Consider the following 15,235-nt stretch of genomic DNA (forward strand, 5'->3'; position numbering starts at 1 on the left):
TGGTAAGTTTTTCCTTCCTCAATGCATACACGGCCTCCAAGACTTTAAGATTCCAATTCTCACTCGCTCAGCCGAGACCAAACGACCTACATACCTAACCTCTTGTCTAAACAGGTCACACTTAGGCCTGAGCTTGACCCCCTGACTTTGTAGGGCTTTTAGGACCTTCCTGACACTTTCCACATGCTCCTCAAATGTGCGGGCATAAGACAAGATGTCATCTAAATTTGATTGGGTGTGGGCACACGGGCAGGCTCGTTCTGCAGTCATTGTGGCTGTAAGAGCTTCCACTACTTTGGTCAGAAAATCAACCTTTGCACATAGTTTTACTATTGTCTTTGTGTGCCCCGTGACTGGCTGGCAACTATAATTGTAAACGTAAATGGTCGACATACAGGAATTGAACATGTGACCTTTTGATCCCAAGAGGAGCGTTTTACCTTCTGAGCCAATGCCACCAACTAGTTCAGGGTGCCCCCTGCCCGCTGCTCGAAGATAGCTGGGATGGGCTCAAGCACCCCGCGACCCTACCGAGGATAAGCGGTGCAGATAATGAATGGGTGGATTTGAGCAATACACCGTGCCTCCTGAAAAAAATAAAATGTCTTGGATGGTACCCAGAAATGGAGAAGGAGATATTCTAGTTGTTTGAAACTCAAAATTTATGTGGAGTATATCGGCTAAGTGTTCATTTCCAAGCTTTCTGATTCTTTTTATTATGTGGCAAATTTAAGGCAGAGTAACGTGCTACTTTTTGGTGTCAGTAATCTGGAGCGTAACTTTTTAGATTAAGTAACTAATAATTGAGTTTCTTGCACAACAGGATTATGAAGCACACCTCCAAAAAAACGATACATTTTTTTATTCAAACATAAATAATTTTTATAAAACATTATTAAAATTAACATATGTTATTATTTAAATGTAACTGTGCATTTCCAGTAGCATCAAGTGTATTTCCGGTCCACCTCATTGAAAGGCACACTTGCAAATATCTGTGTCATGATTGCCCTATTTGGAACACCTGTGGCAGCTTGATTGGCGCCAACAGCCCGGACAAGCTGATTGGTGGCCACACCCTTCTTAAGCCCTGACTTCAGTTCAAACTTTGTCAGATCGTTGCGAGCTGTTGTGTTTCACTCAGTGAGCGTTCTCGTCCGACTTCGTCCCTGTTAAAACCTGTTTCCTGCCTGATTCTGTTTTTCGACCCGTTTCCGAACCTGACTACGCCTGTTTTGCCTGCCGCCTGCCTACGACCACTATTACAAACTTTACATTGCCTCTGATCTCCAGCCCTGGTCAAACGACTTGCCATTCCCGCATGTCTTCTTCCGACACGGAAGTGTCACTCCCGCCTTACTCGTTCCCGCTCTCCGCCAGTCTTCGGATCAAGCAATCAAGCAAGCCTTACTCTCACTCTCTTACAAAAAAATCAGAGAAACGCATGCAATTGAGTCCTGTGTCCGTTCTGGTCTATGACAGAACAATCTGACCAAAAAATATGGACTCAGCACGCGATTCTCCGAGTGGAGACCCAAGTAACGCGGAACCTCCTTCCACCTTTCAGCGTTTACAATGGGCTGAAGGCGCAGTTTAACAAAACACGAGTACCGTCACCGCCCTGCTGCAACAAGTCCGGACACAACAACAACTGCTAGATCAGCAACAACATCTCCTGCTTCAACAGCAACAACAAGTAGCGAGACTAACAGAACAGATGTCAAGACAACCTACGTCATCAGGTCTGCCTTCCGACATTCCGTCCCCGAGCACCCGATCGACGACGCCGGTAATGCCGCTTCCTACCTCTCACATCATCGGATCAGGCAGAACCGCGAGTGGGCGCACCTGAAAAGTTTAGTGGAGATCCGGCACAAGTTTGTGCATTTCTGGTGAACTGTCTTCTAATTTTCAACTCACAACCTGGTAACTTCGCGTGTGAAGCGGCAAAAGAGGTGTTCACCATCAATCATCAGACCGGAAGAGCTCGACTCTGGGGAACCCCCGAGTTCGAGTGTGGTTCAGTGGCATGTTCTTCATTCGATCTCTTGGCCCAGGAGATCGTAAAGGTGTTTGACACGGGATCTTCAGCGACCGATGCATCCCGTTCCCTCCTGAACATCCGCACAGTCGCAGACTACTCCATAGATTTTCGAACCCTGGCCAGCCAGAATCACTGGAACGCCGAGGCGCTGGTCGACGACCTCCACAGTCTGGCTGATTATTTGAAAGACAAGTTGGTGTCTCGCGCCCCACCGACTACCCTCGACCGAGCTATTGCTCTGATGGCTTGGATCGACCGGCAAGTCCAGGCACGAAGACGGGAGCGGGGCCAACCGAGACGATTCACCTCAAACTTGCCCAAAGAGCCAGGTGGTTTCACAACTGCGCAACCCATGAATTCGATTCCTCACGAAGCCATGGAGGTGGATCACACGTTTTTATCTGTGGAGGAATACCGGCGAAGGATTTCCGAGGGGCTTTGCCTATACTGTGGCAGCGAGGGACATTGAATTTCATCTTGTCCGTTAAAAGCAAGAGCTCGTCGGACGGCGGAGGGATCCGATTGAGCTCAGCCATTATCCCAACCTCCAAAACCCCAAGAACTGTCCTCCAGGCTCGGCTCGTGATTTCCGGTATTCCCCAGTCCCTACCTGCATTGGTCGATTCCGGCGCAGGGGCGAACATTTTGGACATCACCCTCGCACGCAAATTACGAATACCCTTGGTTCCTCTCTCGTCCCCGATCACTGCCCGAGCGTTAGACGGGCGCCTGTTGGGTAAGTCACGCGAGTTACCGAACCGGTGGAGATGAAATTATCAGGCAACCACCAAGAGCGGATTCGGTTCCACCTGCTCCCATCTGTCAGCCGCTCGTTTTGGGTCATCTTTGGCTGGTACGGCACAACCCCCACTTCGATTGGCGTTTGGGAACCGTGATAGAATGGGCGTCACGTGGCATTGAAACTGTCTGCGCGCCGCGTCTCACCCCGACCGACCCATTGCTTCTAAGCCTCCCTCTGATCTGTCCAAGGTTCCTGCCTGCTACCACCACCTACGAGAGGTATTTAGCAAAGCCAAGGCTACTTCATTACCTCCACAATGACCCTACGACTGTGCTATTGACCTCCTGCTACTCCCCCTAGGAGTCAACTCTATTCTCCCTCAGCACCCGAGAGGCAAGCGATGGAGGAGTACATTTCCGATGCGCTGGCAGCCGGCATTATACGACCATTCTCCTCGCCGGCGGGCGCCGGGTTTTTCTTCGTGGTAAAGAAGGATGGGTCCTTACGGCCGTGCATCGACTACCGGGGGCTCAACGACATAACAATGAAGAATCGGTACCCCTTACCATTGCTCTCCTCCGCCTTCGAGCTTCTTCAAGGGGCCACGGTCTTCACAAAGTTAGATCTCCGAAACGCCTATCACCTGGTCCGTGTCTGGGAGGGGGATGAGTGGAAGACGGCTTTTAATACACCCACGGGACACTATGAGTATCTGGTCATGCCTTTTGGACTAACCAACGCCCCCGCTGTCTTCCAGTCCCCCATCAATGACGTGTTGCGTGATGTGCTCAACCTGTTCGTTTTTGTTTACCTGGATGATATAGTAATTTTTTCCAAGTCCCAGGAAGAACACACGCAGCACGTCTAACTCGTCCCTCTTTGTGAAGGCAGAGAAATGTGACTTCCATGCTCAGACAGTATCCTTTCTGGGATATATCGTGGCGGAGGGGAGGCTGCAGATGGATCCCTCAAAGGTGTTGGCGGTTACCTACTGGCCCGTTCCCAATGACCGGAAGAAGCTTCAACAGTTCTTGGGTTTCGCCAACTTTTACCGTCGCTTCATTCGGGGGTACAGCACGGTAGCAGCGCCCCTCACGGCTTTCACCAGTCCAAAAAGTGCGTTCCGATGGTATTCAGCGGCCGACCATGCTTTTACCACTCTCAAGAACCGCTTCTCGACGGCTCTTATCCTGCAAGTGCCTGATCCAGAGCGTCAACTGGTGTTTGAGGTGGCTGCCTCCGACGTGGGAGTTTGGGCGGTTCTTTCCCAGAGGTCGGCCGATGATAACAAGATGCACCCCTGTGCCTTCTTCTCACGACGTCTATCCCCCGCTGAGTAATTATGATGTAGGGTATCGCGAACTGTTAGCCATCAAACTGGCATTAGAGGAATGGCGTCACTGGCTGGAGGGGGTGGCGGTTCCATTCTTGGTATGGACCGACCATAAAAATTTCGAGTACATCCACTCTGCAAAACGTTTGAACCCGAGACAGTCCCGCTGGTCCCTCTTCTTCGCCAGGTTTAATTTCACCCTCTCCTCTCGCCCAGGGTCCCATAACATTAAGCCTGATGCTCTCTCCTGTCAGTTTCAAAAGGAGGAGAACCAATCCCATCCATCCTTCCTGCTTCCCGGGTGGTGGCCACGATCACCTGGGACATTGAGGATATCGTCCGAGAGGCTCTCCAGGACCAAGCAAGACCCAGTACATGTCCGGAGGGTCGTCTTTTTGTTACGGAAGGATTACGTCCCTTGGTCCTCCAATGGAGGCACGACTCCTGCCTTTCCTGCCGCCCGGGAGCAGCCCGTACCAGCAACTTCCTGTCCCGACGTTTTTGTTGGCCCTCCTTGGCTAAGGACGTTCAGGAGTACGTCGGAGCTTGCCAGACCTGTGCCTGGAACAAGCCGTCTAACCGACCTCCTGCGGGTCTGCTACAACCCCTACCGATTCCCAATCTCCCCTGGTCCCACATATCAATGGACTTTGTAACTGGACTGCCTGCCTCGGAGTGGATGACGACTGTCCTGACGACCGTGGACCGCTTCAGTAAAATGGTCCGTTTTATGGCGCTTCCCAAGCTACCTTCCACCAGGAAAACTGCACAGGCGGTCCAGTTACACGTTTTCCGGCTCCATGGGATACCTAAGGACATCGTTTCCGACTGAGGTACCCAATTCGCCTCTAGCTTTTGGAAGGAGTTCTGCCGTCTTTCGGGGGCCTCGGTCAGCCTCTCCTCTGGCTTTCACCCGCAGTCCAATGGTCAGTCCGAGCGACTGAATCAGGAATTAGAAACAACGCTTCGTTGTATGGCCTCCAGGGAGCCCCTCTCTTGGGCCCGACAGCTGGTGTGGGTATAGTACGCCCATAACTCCCTGATCAGCTCGTCCACTGGCATGTCTCCCTTCCAGTGCGTATATGGCTACCAGCCACCTCTGTTCCCCAGCCAGGAGGGTGAGGTCTCCTGTCCCTGTCATGATTGACCTATTTGGAACACCTGTGGCAGCTTGATTGGCGCCAACAGCCCGGACAAGCTGATTGGTGGCCACACCTTTCTTAAGCCCTGACTTCTTAAGCCGTGCCTCTTAGTCCGGGAAAGACTGTATTTCTTTTCAGTAACGGGCCCTACGCTGCTTGTGGGTGCCAGCCTTCAAAATACATTTTTATTTTATATGCGTAAAACATTACTAAAACAAATGTATGAAATTGGTGTAAAGCTTTCAGCTCTATCACTCAACTTCTGAAATCAAACACATTTAGAGACAAAAGACACCAATTGGAAACTAATGAGCAGAGTTTGTTCAACTTTCATTCATTAAAAAAAAGAATCCTAACAGTAGCACAAAACCATAATTTAGACTGTCACAATCCCTTTGTGTTGATTAGGGGAGTACTTGAGGACACGTATTTGCTTCTTTCGGCACCCTTTCATTTCTTTACTTAAAAAGTCAAATGAACAGTTAAACTAAAGCAGTTTAGAACTGCCAACTTAATGGCAAGTTTCTGCAGTATAACAACGTATTTAAAATATATTGTTCAATATTTCATGGATCACGGATCCCTTAGCCGCCACGGCCGTAGGGGCACCACTTGCTGTGGTGTGTCGTAGGCATGTACAGCCTGGCGGCGCCCATCCCTCTCCAGGACGTATTTTGGGGAGGGGAGGGTTTTGATCCCCCAAATAAACAGATTGAAACTGTTTTCCATGGTTAATAGCAGCATGAAAAGCCACCCAATCTGACTCAGATACAGGACCTTCATCATCTGGTGGTTTTTCGTATAGAGATGAGCCAGATTTTGGCATTTAGGGGCAAAATAATCTTGAAATCAGCCAAATTATCTTCTTATTTAAAAATATTTATCTTCATATGTTTTTTTATTTTTTAACTAAATGATATAAACCTAAATGCTTCGTAGTTTGGAGAAGCAAACGCACAACAAGAGTTTCAAAAATAAAATATGTATATACACTAGAAAGGTAAGAGTCTGTCAACATCTAAAACATAATTTCAGCTAGAAAATCAAATTTACTAGAAAATTGCAATAATACATCAATGTGAGCTATTTCCAACCAGTCTGTGGGCAACTCGGGTGTTCTTAGGGGTAGAGACTCTCGGCCCAAACAGTTTCTCTACTTCCTCTCTACAAGATGTAATTAATGTCATTAGTTCATATTTGTTTGTGTGACAGTACTCACCCCTTTTAAAGAAATGAACCCGCTGCTTTGGGAGTTTGATTCTCTTCGTCAACAAATTTCCAATTTTCAAACATCTTCAACAAATCCTAAAAAAACGTAACATTGATTTGTACAATATATTTTCAAAACAATGACTGTATGCATAGTCTATGTATGCACTAGTACGTAACTCCCACTTAGCATTGGTGCCATTTTCTCTCTGTTACCGTGGCAACCAACAGTGGCACTTGAAAGACCAATTGGTCATGGTTTACTATTCTTCCCATATCCGTGCCTTGGATATGATGCTGTTTTTCCTGTTTTACCGTCCCAATTTACTTTAGCTTCAGTGGAGGGCGGAGAAGTAAGGACACTCAATGATTATTATTATAATTATTATTATATGACTTTTAAAAGGTGTTTAGTCGCTATTTTTTATTCAAGCCATTTTAGAAGGACCGTTGTCAGCTATAGAGACGGAATAAGTTTGACTTGGGCATGCCAAGAATTGGGGACACCTGCTGTCAGTAATTGAAAATATATATTTGAATTCATAAATCTTTACAAATTAAAGTGTTCGGTCAGTACCTGGACCCACATAATGTAATTTTAAATTAAAAGGAGCTGAACATAACTTGAAACTTGGTTATTCTCGCCAGCCATCTCCTGGCTTGATGTCAAAATTGCAGCCTTAGTCAGCTCGTTCATGATGCACGTGGATTTCTCAGACGCACTCAAAAAAACTCTTTCTGTTTCATCTTTTTTGGGGGTTTGGGTTGGCGTTAAGACAATATTTGAAGAAGGCCTCTTCTTACACCACCGAAAAACCTGCTGGGACCAGGATGACAACATTCGCCCCAGCCTCCTTTCCTCAAACCTAATGTGTTCCGGCCTGAACAGCTCTGATAAGATTAGGATGAAAGTAGATAGGCGCAATGGAAAATAAAGCAAAAGGGTTGGACATGGTTACATGGTCACATATTAATTTGGGAAAAATATTTCACTTTCAATGTTAGGACACCTCAAATGAAGCACACACATTTAATGAGTTTTAAATTTTAAAAAAATGGTAGGGTTGTCAACATCTGCTAATTAATATGGGAAAAAAACAAGATTCTGCATGTAAATTGATCATTGAATTAAAAAGGGAATTAAATACAGGAAATGCTTCAAAATTAAAATGACATATGTGTGGTGTCGTGTAATACACTCCCCTTCCTGCGGTGTCGCTGTATACCAATGTGCAGCCTAGTACTTGTGCTTGAGAACTACCGAGGAAGAAGTTAAGTAAACACTCTATGAATGTACCGTCCGTGCCTGTCGTGAATTTACTACAACCCTACTACAATCCTACTACATACACAACAATATGATCATTATTTTTGGTCAGACGAAATCCACATTGTGGTTCGTTTTACCATCCAAGGTTCCACAAAGGCACCAACATATAATTTGCTTCCTTGGAACAAAATATTACTCTCTTCGATGAAGTTTTTCCGAAAGGTTTTGATTGAGTCCTGGCTGAGGTCTTGATAAGACGCCCAAGACTTTATCCAACGCTTCCTTCTGATGTCTTCATGTTGACCAGATGTCAACTGATTGCAGATTTTCCACAATTACCTCAGAGAGATGGAATACATTATGCAATTATATTTTTCTTTTGCATGAAGAGTTGTTGAATTAAACCTGATTTTTTTATGATGCCCAACAAAATGACATATTTATTTGAGCATAACACTCATTTATTTTTACCTAGAGTAGAACTCAAAGTTTGGGTGTGCGTTATGCACAAAGTTTTATGTTGGTATATTACCGTATTTGTGGAATGTTGGATCAGTCAAAAATATTGCGGACCAGAATTGTAAAACATTGAATGCAACGGGAATCGAACCTGGGTCACAGCAGTGAGTGTGCTGAATGCTTACCACTTGACCATCAGTGATGCACACGTCACATGAAAAGGTGGTAGATTTGATCTCATCATCACACTATTCTTATTCACAGTACCAGAAACTGATCTAAGACAATGGAGAAAACAGAACGTCCTGAAAGATATACAAATTTCAAAAAAGCAAGGCGGGGGGAAAAAACTCTTTGGTGTATTTTTAAAGGACCAAAAAGATTGGGTGCATCATTTGGGGTGTCCTTAAAAAATTGAAAGTAGAATATTTTAACTTGTAAGTATGAGGTAAATATGCCCATCTGAGTCCAAAGAGCCTTTAAATAAAATTCCCACCTCTGCTTTTATTTACTTTTGTCAGAGCTATTTAGGACTCACAACACATTAGGAAGCAGGATAGGGGAGGCATGATGGATGGAGAGTGAGTTTATGCTCGTCCTCACGGTTTTCATTTACTGTACCATGAAAATGGTGAAAGTAGGAAAAGGACTGCTGCGAATATTTTCCAAACGTCAACCCAAACCTGAAAAAATTATTAAAAATGAAGTGTTTATTTGAGTGCATCTAAGAAGTGCATGTACTTGCACATGCCACACAAGCAGCTTGCCAGATGTTTCAATAATGACATGAGCCAGAAGATGGCATCAGTGAGTGAAAAAATTTAAAAACACATACATTTTCAATGTTATGTTGGTATTGTGTTCCTAGTTTACGTTGTCAATAAATGATTTTAATCATGGTCACGTGTATTCAATGTGTGTCACTTACATTGCTTAGTTTGAGCTGAGAAAAAGTAAAACAAAATTTTAAACCTATTTTTAATAATCAGAAAATTAGTGATGTGTGTTTTACATGAGCCCACGTTATCCACAACTAAATACGATAAAATTGCTTCCAAATGAAAGAGATCTTTAAAAGACATTTTTGGCATTCTTTTTTGTTCCTTAGATTGAATGTTCCAGTATTTCAGAGTACTCTGAGAGGATCATTAAGTCCAACCACCTCGACAGCGGTAAGTGCTCTTCTACTTTCTCTGACAGCAATTCAGAAATAATCAATTGGTTGTACTAACCTCAATTCAATTACTGTTCCACAAAAGTTCAAACACAACCATAAGAATTAAAATCGCTGACACAAAATAAGAACATCTTACACAAAGTAAAGAACCACTCAGAGGAACACCATGACTGATGTCGTGACAACAGTCCTTCGTATGAACCCTCAAAAGGGTCAAATCGAGGTTGTGGATGTTTGTGGTTTCCATTCTCCCATATTCCCTCGTGTACTGTATATCTTCAACCTTGACATCAGCATACATTCCTTTTATGATATAAAGTTCAAATGTGACCACAAAAACAAATTAAACAATCAGCGTTTTTCGATGAATTTTGGATATGTGTGCTTCAGTTATCACCATCATCAACGGCAAAGTGGAAGAGGTGGACCTCCCTGTGGAGAAGGTGGACATCATAATATCTGAGTGGATGGGCTATTGCCTTTTCTATGAGTCCATGTTGAACACTGTTATCTTTGCCAGGGACAAGTGGCTGGTACGTACTATTATTCTCACAAGATGACCACCATCACATTTGATGCTTGCTCTCAAAAAAGAAACCTTGCAATCTGGTCATTGAATTTCTTGAGAGCCTGTATAAAGCCTTGTAGCACCCAAGGAACTAATCATGTCATCCCCCTCTCGGTGAGGATCATGTTATGTAAAATAAATGCAAATTTCTTAACCTACAAATATTCCTAAAAAATGCACGTCTATATGATAGTTTATGTATTTTTGCTTATCATTCAAACCAATATTGTTTTGTTAAACGATTGAAGTTTTTTTACCACAAGGAGTCAATAACATAAAGTACATTGTCACTTGAAGGAAAAATACATATGAAACTGACCGGGATATCAATACAATTTTATTGCTCTACCTTTAATAAAAAAACTAAACTGATTGTCTCAGTGGAAAATCTCTTTACCCAAAGATGAGCGGGGTGACAAGTGAGTAATGCAGATGTGCTGCAGTAAAGCCCAAAAAAATTTGGTGGTGACACAAGTTTTGTTATTTCAGCTGTTCAAATAAACACATTCCAAAATACAATGATATAAGTAATTACTTGAAAAAAACATCTCCTAGATGCAACTGATCATGTCCGGCCGGAGCGAAGTTGCTGATATGTAATGGGGGAACCTTAGTTGTTTTCCATGGTCGCATGCAATTGCAAATCAGAAACCGTGTGGAGTAGTCCTGTTGTTGTCTGAGCAAATGTCTTGGGTTTCTCTCATGCCTTGATGAAAGGGACTGCCTTGCTAGGGGCATGATTGCATTTGCCCGTGTTGATTGCTAGAGCGATGCTTTCAGCAACTGCATTCAGAAACTCGGCTAGAGATAGCGACCATCAGCCAGGGACATTGGGCAACTGCTGAGATGGTGTTTCAAAGAGCCTTCTCTAGGACCAAGGAGGCAGGAGGATTCGCTAGGCTTGGCTGGACATCGTAAATTGCCCGCAGAAGGACAGGGGCACAGTGGAAGTCTGCCTGCATGATGTTTGACCATGTCATTTTGCAGTGTAATGTGTTCTCCCACTTTGTTCATTCTCCCTGTTTCCAGAGTCCAACTGCCTTGCCACTCCCAGAGAAAGCCACTGATCTTCCTCTCAAGGAACTCCATACTTGATAGAGGGACTGCATGTAGCAGGAGTGGCTAAAAGAGTAGAATAAAGTGTTGGTAGATCCACGCTTTAAATCTACCAGGCAGGCTGGACTTGGTGAGCCACATTCGCAGTTGTTCACCAGACTCCTGAATTGCAGCAGAGTTGAGTCAAAGACTTTCCCCAGGCAGGCTCTTAACTGGTTTGTTGGGATCTCGGCTCAGGAGATCAAAAACCTGAATTTATGCAACACCTTCCATTCTTCAGAACCATGTTCTTAACTTGGAGGGCTTGAAGGTCATCCTGGCCATGTGATGAGTCTCTCCAAACCCTTCAGGATCCACCTGCTTCCTGGGACAGATGTTGTGGTGATGGTAAGGTCATCCATATATGCTCTCATAAGAGGCTGGCAAATACCTTGACAGCACATGCTTCTGAGCACTCAAGAACAACTGTGAAACATGGTGGAGGCAGTGTGGAGGCCAGGCATGAGCATGCCTGGCTTCCAAAGGCACTAGGTAAACATGTGTTCATGGATAACATTACAAGACATTAAAGAAGCCAGATGAATTCTGAAGTACAGAGGGATATACTTTCAGCCCAGAATCAGCCAACACAGTGTTGATGGACAATGATTCGAAGCATACATATAAAGCAACCAAGGAGTTTATTACGCCAAATAAGTGGAATATTCTACAATGGCCAAGTCCATTTCCTGAACTCAACCCATTCTAACATGCATTTCACTTGCTCAAGACGACGCTTACTGCGTAAAAACCCACAGAAACGCAAAAACGTTATTGTTGTCTGGCAAAGCGGCAAGGAAGAGGAAACCAAGCGTTTGGTTTTGTCTATGGGTTCCAGAAATCAAGGTTTTTTTTTTTCTATGGGCTCCAGACTTCAGGCAATGATTGCCTCAAAAAGATTTGCAACAATATATTGACAACAAGCCTTTTTGTTTAGATCACCCTAAATAATATGTGGCTGATCTACCAACATGAAACAATTTGAAGATCTGGGGCAAGGAGCAATAGACATCCTGTAATCGGTGTGGAACCAGCCTCTGCACACTGAATCACATCCTGACCAGCTAAGCTCTGGCTGATCGGCACTACCGGTGGAGACACGATAAAGTCCTCACCGGGATCGCCAAGTGGGTTGAACTACAAAGAAGCCACACAAACAAGCAGCAACCAGTAACATTGGGGCTCACAAGCTCCCAACCAGAGGGCAGTAAAGTCCCAAAGGGGAAAAAATCCCAACACTTCCATCGATTCTGCACCGCGCATTAGATTGGGTGCTGCGGGTTTATCACAAGAGGAAGCTGGTCTTTCCTCAGGAAGTAGTGGCAACTGCCCTCCGACTGGATATGATCCTTCTCTTTAGGAGCTCAAAATCCTTCATTTTAGCCTTGGGAAGACAGGCTAGCCATATCACAAAGAGGGCTAAGTAGCAGGACATTGTGGATCAGGCAAGTACCGCTGGGTGGCATGCCACCCGCAAGCCAATCAAGGTGGCCTCTCGGTGTTTCCTCGCCATATCTATGCACAGTTTCCTGCAGAAGATCGGATTGAATTACAAACAAGTACAGAAGGCCATCGAGCCACAGTAGCCGAAAACAGTTCCAGGTGGCTGTGGCCTTCAACAGGTTGTAGTTAGACCCCTTCTGGATGTGAAGGCTAACTCAGCCCTTCCTGCCCCACTCAGGAGAGGTGCACAGGTTAGGGGGCGAAACACCTGTGACCATGAGATACCTGCTGAGGATACAGAAGGAGTCCTTAGGAACACCATAACACTTCACCAGTTCGAACCTGAACGTACACATCCGTAGTTGCTCTTGCAGTCTCTGCTCGTAGCAAAGCACCACCGGTGTTTATTTAATCTTCATCTTAATTGTCCAATTACATTCGAGTCCCTAAGATTTGTTGAGTGTGAAAAAAAATGTATACAAATTCTTCATTTTAAGTCCGATGTTGTTCTTTAAAAAAAAAATAAATAATGTGTGTCTGTCCTTTTTTTTTAGGGCTTAACTATGTTGACTTTTATGTCCTCTTTCTCATTTTCCTGCAAGAAACCAGGTGGACTAATGTTTCCCGATCGTGCCTCTTTGTTCGTGTTGGCCATCGAGGACAGGCAATACAAAGATTTCAAAATCCATTGTAAGTTCAATTTGTGTGTGTGTGTTACAATTAGGAAGGCAAATATCTGACCTGTTTGATGATGATTTCTATTGGAAACATAGACTGAAGTTGGGGATTTTCAGACCTAGGGCAAGTTTTATTTTGTGGTGTAGAAGGAACATCGTAAAAAAGAAAAGTGTAGAATGAACAATTTTGGGCGCACTTCTGAAAAAAGTAATTAGTTACAGTTACTCGCATTCATATGAAAAATAATCCCGTTGTCGCCCAGATTAATGACACCAAAAAGTCGCGCGTTACTCTGAAAGTAACTATCTAGTTACAAATCACTTTATATACTCACATTCAAAGCACCTATAATTGCTTAAAATTAGCCATATAATAATAAAATACATAGAAAACGTGCACACCAACCTTTGTAAGTGGTGAAGCATTTAATTTCGAGAGTTTGCAAATGAACACTTAGCCAAGACACTCCATGTCCATTTTGTGTCTGGGTTTCAAAACACTCAAAGATTTCCTTCTCCATGTCTTAGTAATAAACAATACGTTTTCTTTTTTTTCTTAAGGCATGGTGTATTGCAAAAGTAATTTTACAAATGAAAAACACCTAAATTCACCACACTGTTACCATGCATTCTATGTTCACGTTTGCCACATTAATTTTCCGCTGTTTTATTGTTCTTGGATAAGCCATGCGCTGCCTACCAATCACGACTGGTAACACACAACCAAGATGTGAGTTTATATGGTATGGAGAATACCAGTAGGGCTAAATTCTTGTTCTTTGCATAAAAGATGGTTCCACCGTAACTATATAAACATGCCAACTCGTGATTAGCAGTGTGCTGCTGGCGGATTAAGGGTTCATTAATCTGTCCAGAGCGAGATGGGAATGGGTACTGATTAGATAAGAATTTGTGAACTGTTTTCAATAAGTAGCAGAGTAACCCACCATGTTGTCAATGTTTGATATACAAAATTGTGTTCATAACACGTTACAGAACTAAATACCAAGAAGAGTAATTGCGTTCCAGTAACTCTCAACAGTGATAATGAATATAGCTAAAGTACAAGGAAATATTTATACATATTCAATGTTAACTAAATGTCACACACAATTCAGCCCTACAGATGATTATTTAACCGTAGCAGATGTTTACCCTTTGACGATAGCGAGGACTACCAATATTCAAAATGTTCTCCATTTTGTATCATCTCATTCCAAAAGCACAAGGAGGGCAAAAATTAGAGTGCCAAAGCCATTGTATTCCTCATCCATATATCACACAAGTCATGGATGGACCGTAAATAATTTCAAACTTGTCATAACGACCTTCTGCAACCCATTTGGTGCGCAACTAAGCAGCAACAGCTGTCAAACCTCGAGCCCAGACCGAGGAACTTTTTTTCCACTCGGCGTACCAATTCATGAAATATGTCAGGTGATGACATCCGTTGATCTTGTATCAATCATCTCGGGAACATAAGTTAAGCAATGTCTCCGCTGTTTCAGATGCAGCTCTGCTGACTTTCCACTGATCTGTCTTAATAATTTTACAGAATTGTTCCGCTGTTTCCAGTACTAGATTAAAAAAAGTCACGAATATAATTAGAAATTGGTGAAGTCAAGTCTAGTAATGTTTATTTGTATAGCCCTTACTACCAAGAAGTCTCAAAGAGCTGTGCAGACCACAGACTTTTATTAAACCATCACTTGATCTAAAACCGACATGCGAGCAAGTAAAACCTCAAAACCTCAGCATGAGGAGATTAAGAAACCTTGAGAAGGGGACACACAGAAAGTAATCCTCCTTCCAAGACGGCCAGGCTGCAATGGATGTTGCATTAGGTAACAATACACAAAATGTTCAGTAGAGCATATCAACAATAAACAAAGGTGTTGTGTAAACTTGTTCAGGTAGTCCAAAACAGGCAATACGGCATCCCATCTCAACCAGCTGGTAAATGGCGAAGATCAAATGCTTCAGGTCTAGGTTCTGGTCCACTAACTTGTGCCGGTCCATCTTTCTCCCTCACTTTGGCCACAGTCATGCAGACCAAAAGAACAGAGGAAAAAAAAG

At 43.8% G+C, this 15,235-nt stretch overlaps 1 protein-coding gene across 7 annotated transcripts in view; it reads left to right on the forward strand.

Annotated features, from left to right (window-relative positions):
• The window catches only part of prmt8a (protein arginine methyltransferase 8a), an 85,254-nt gene that overhangs the window by 36,963 nt on the left and 33,056 nt on the right, over nt 1–15,235 (forward strand). For all 7 annotated transcript variants that reach the window (XM_088341034.1, XM_088341029.1, XM_088341035.1 and 4 more), the window contains 3 exons: nt 9,308–9,371; nt 9,767–9,909; nt 13,085–13,172. In XM_088341034.1, coding sequence (XP_088197160.1) covers nt 9,308–9,371; nt 9,767–9,909; nt 13,085–13,172 — 295 coding nt within the window. The remainder of the gene's footprint in view (nt 1–9,307; nt 9,372–9,766; nt 9,910–13,084; nt 13,173–15,235) is intronic.

This window comes from Urocampus carinirostris, chromosome 7, assembly GCF_059441175.1.
Source record: "Urocampus carinirostris isolate Australia breed hairy pipefish chromosome 7, RoL_Ucar_1.0, whole genome shotgun sequence".
Taxonomy (NCBI): domain Eukaryota; kingdom Metazoa; phylum Chordata; class Actinopteri; order Syngnathiformes; family Syngnathidae; genus Urocampus; species Urocampus carinirostris.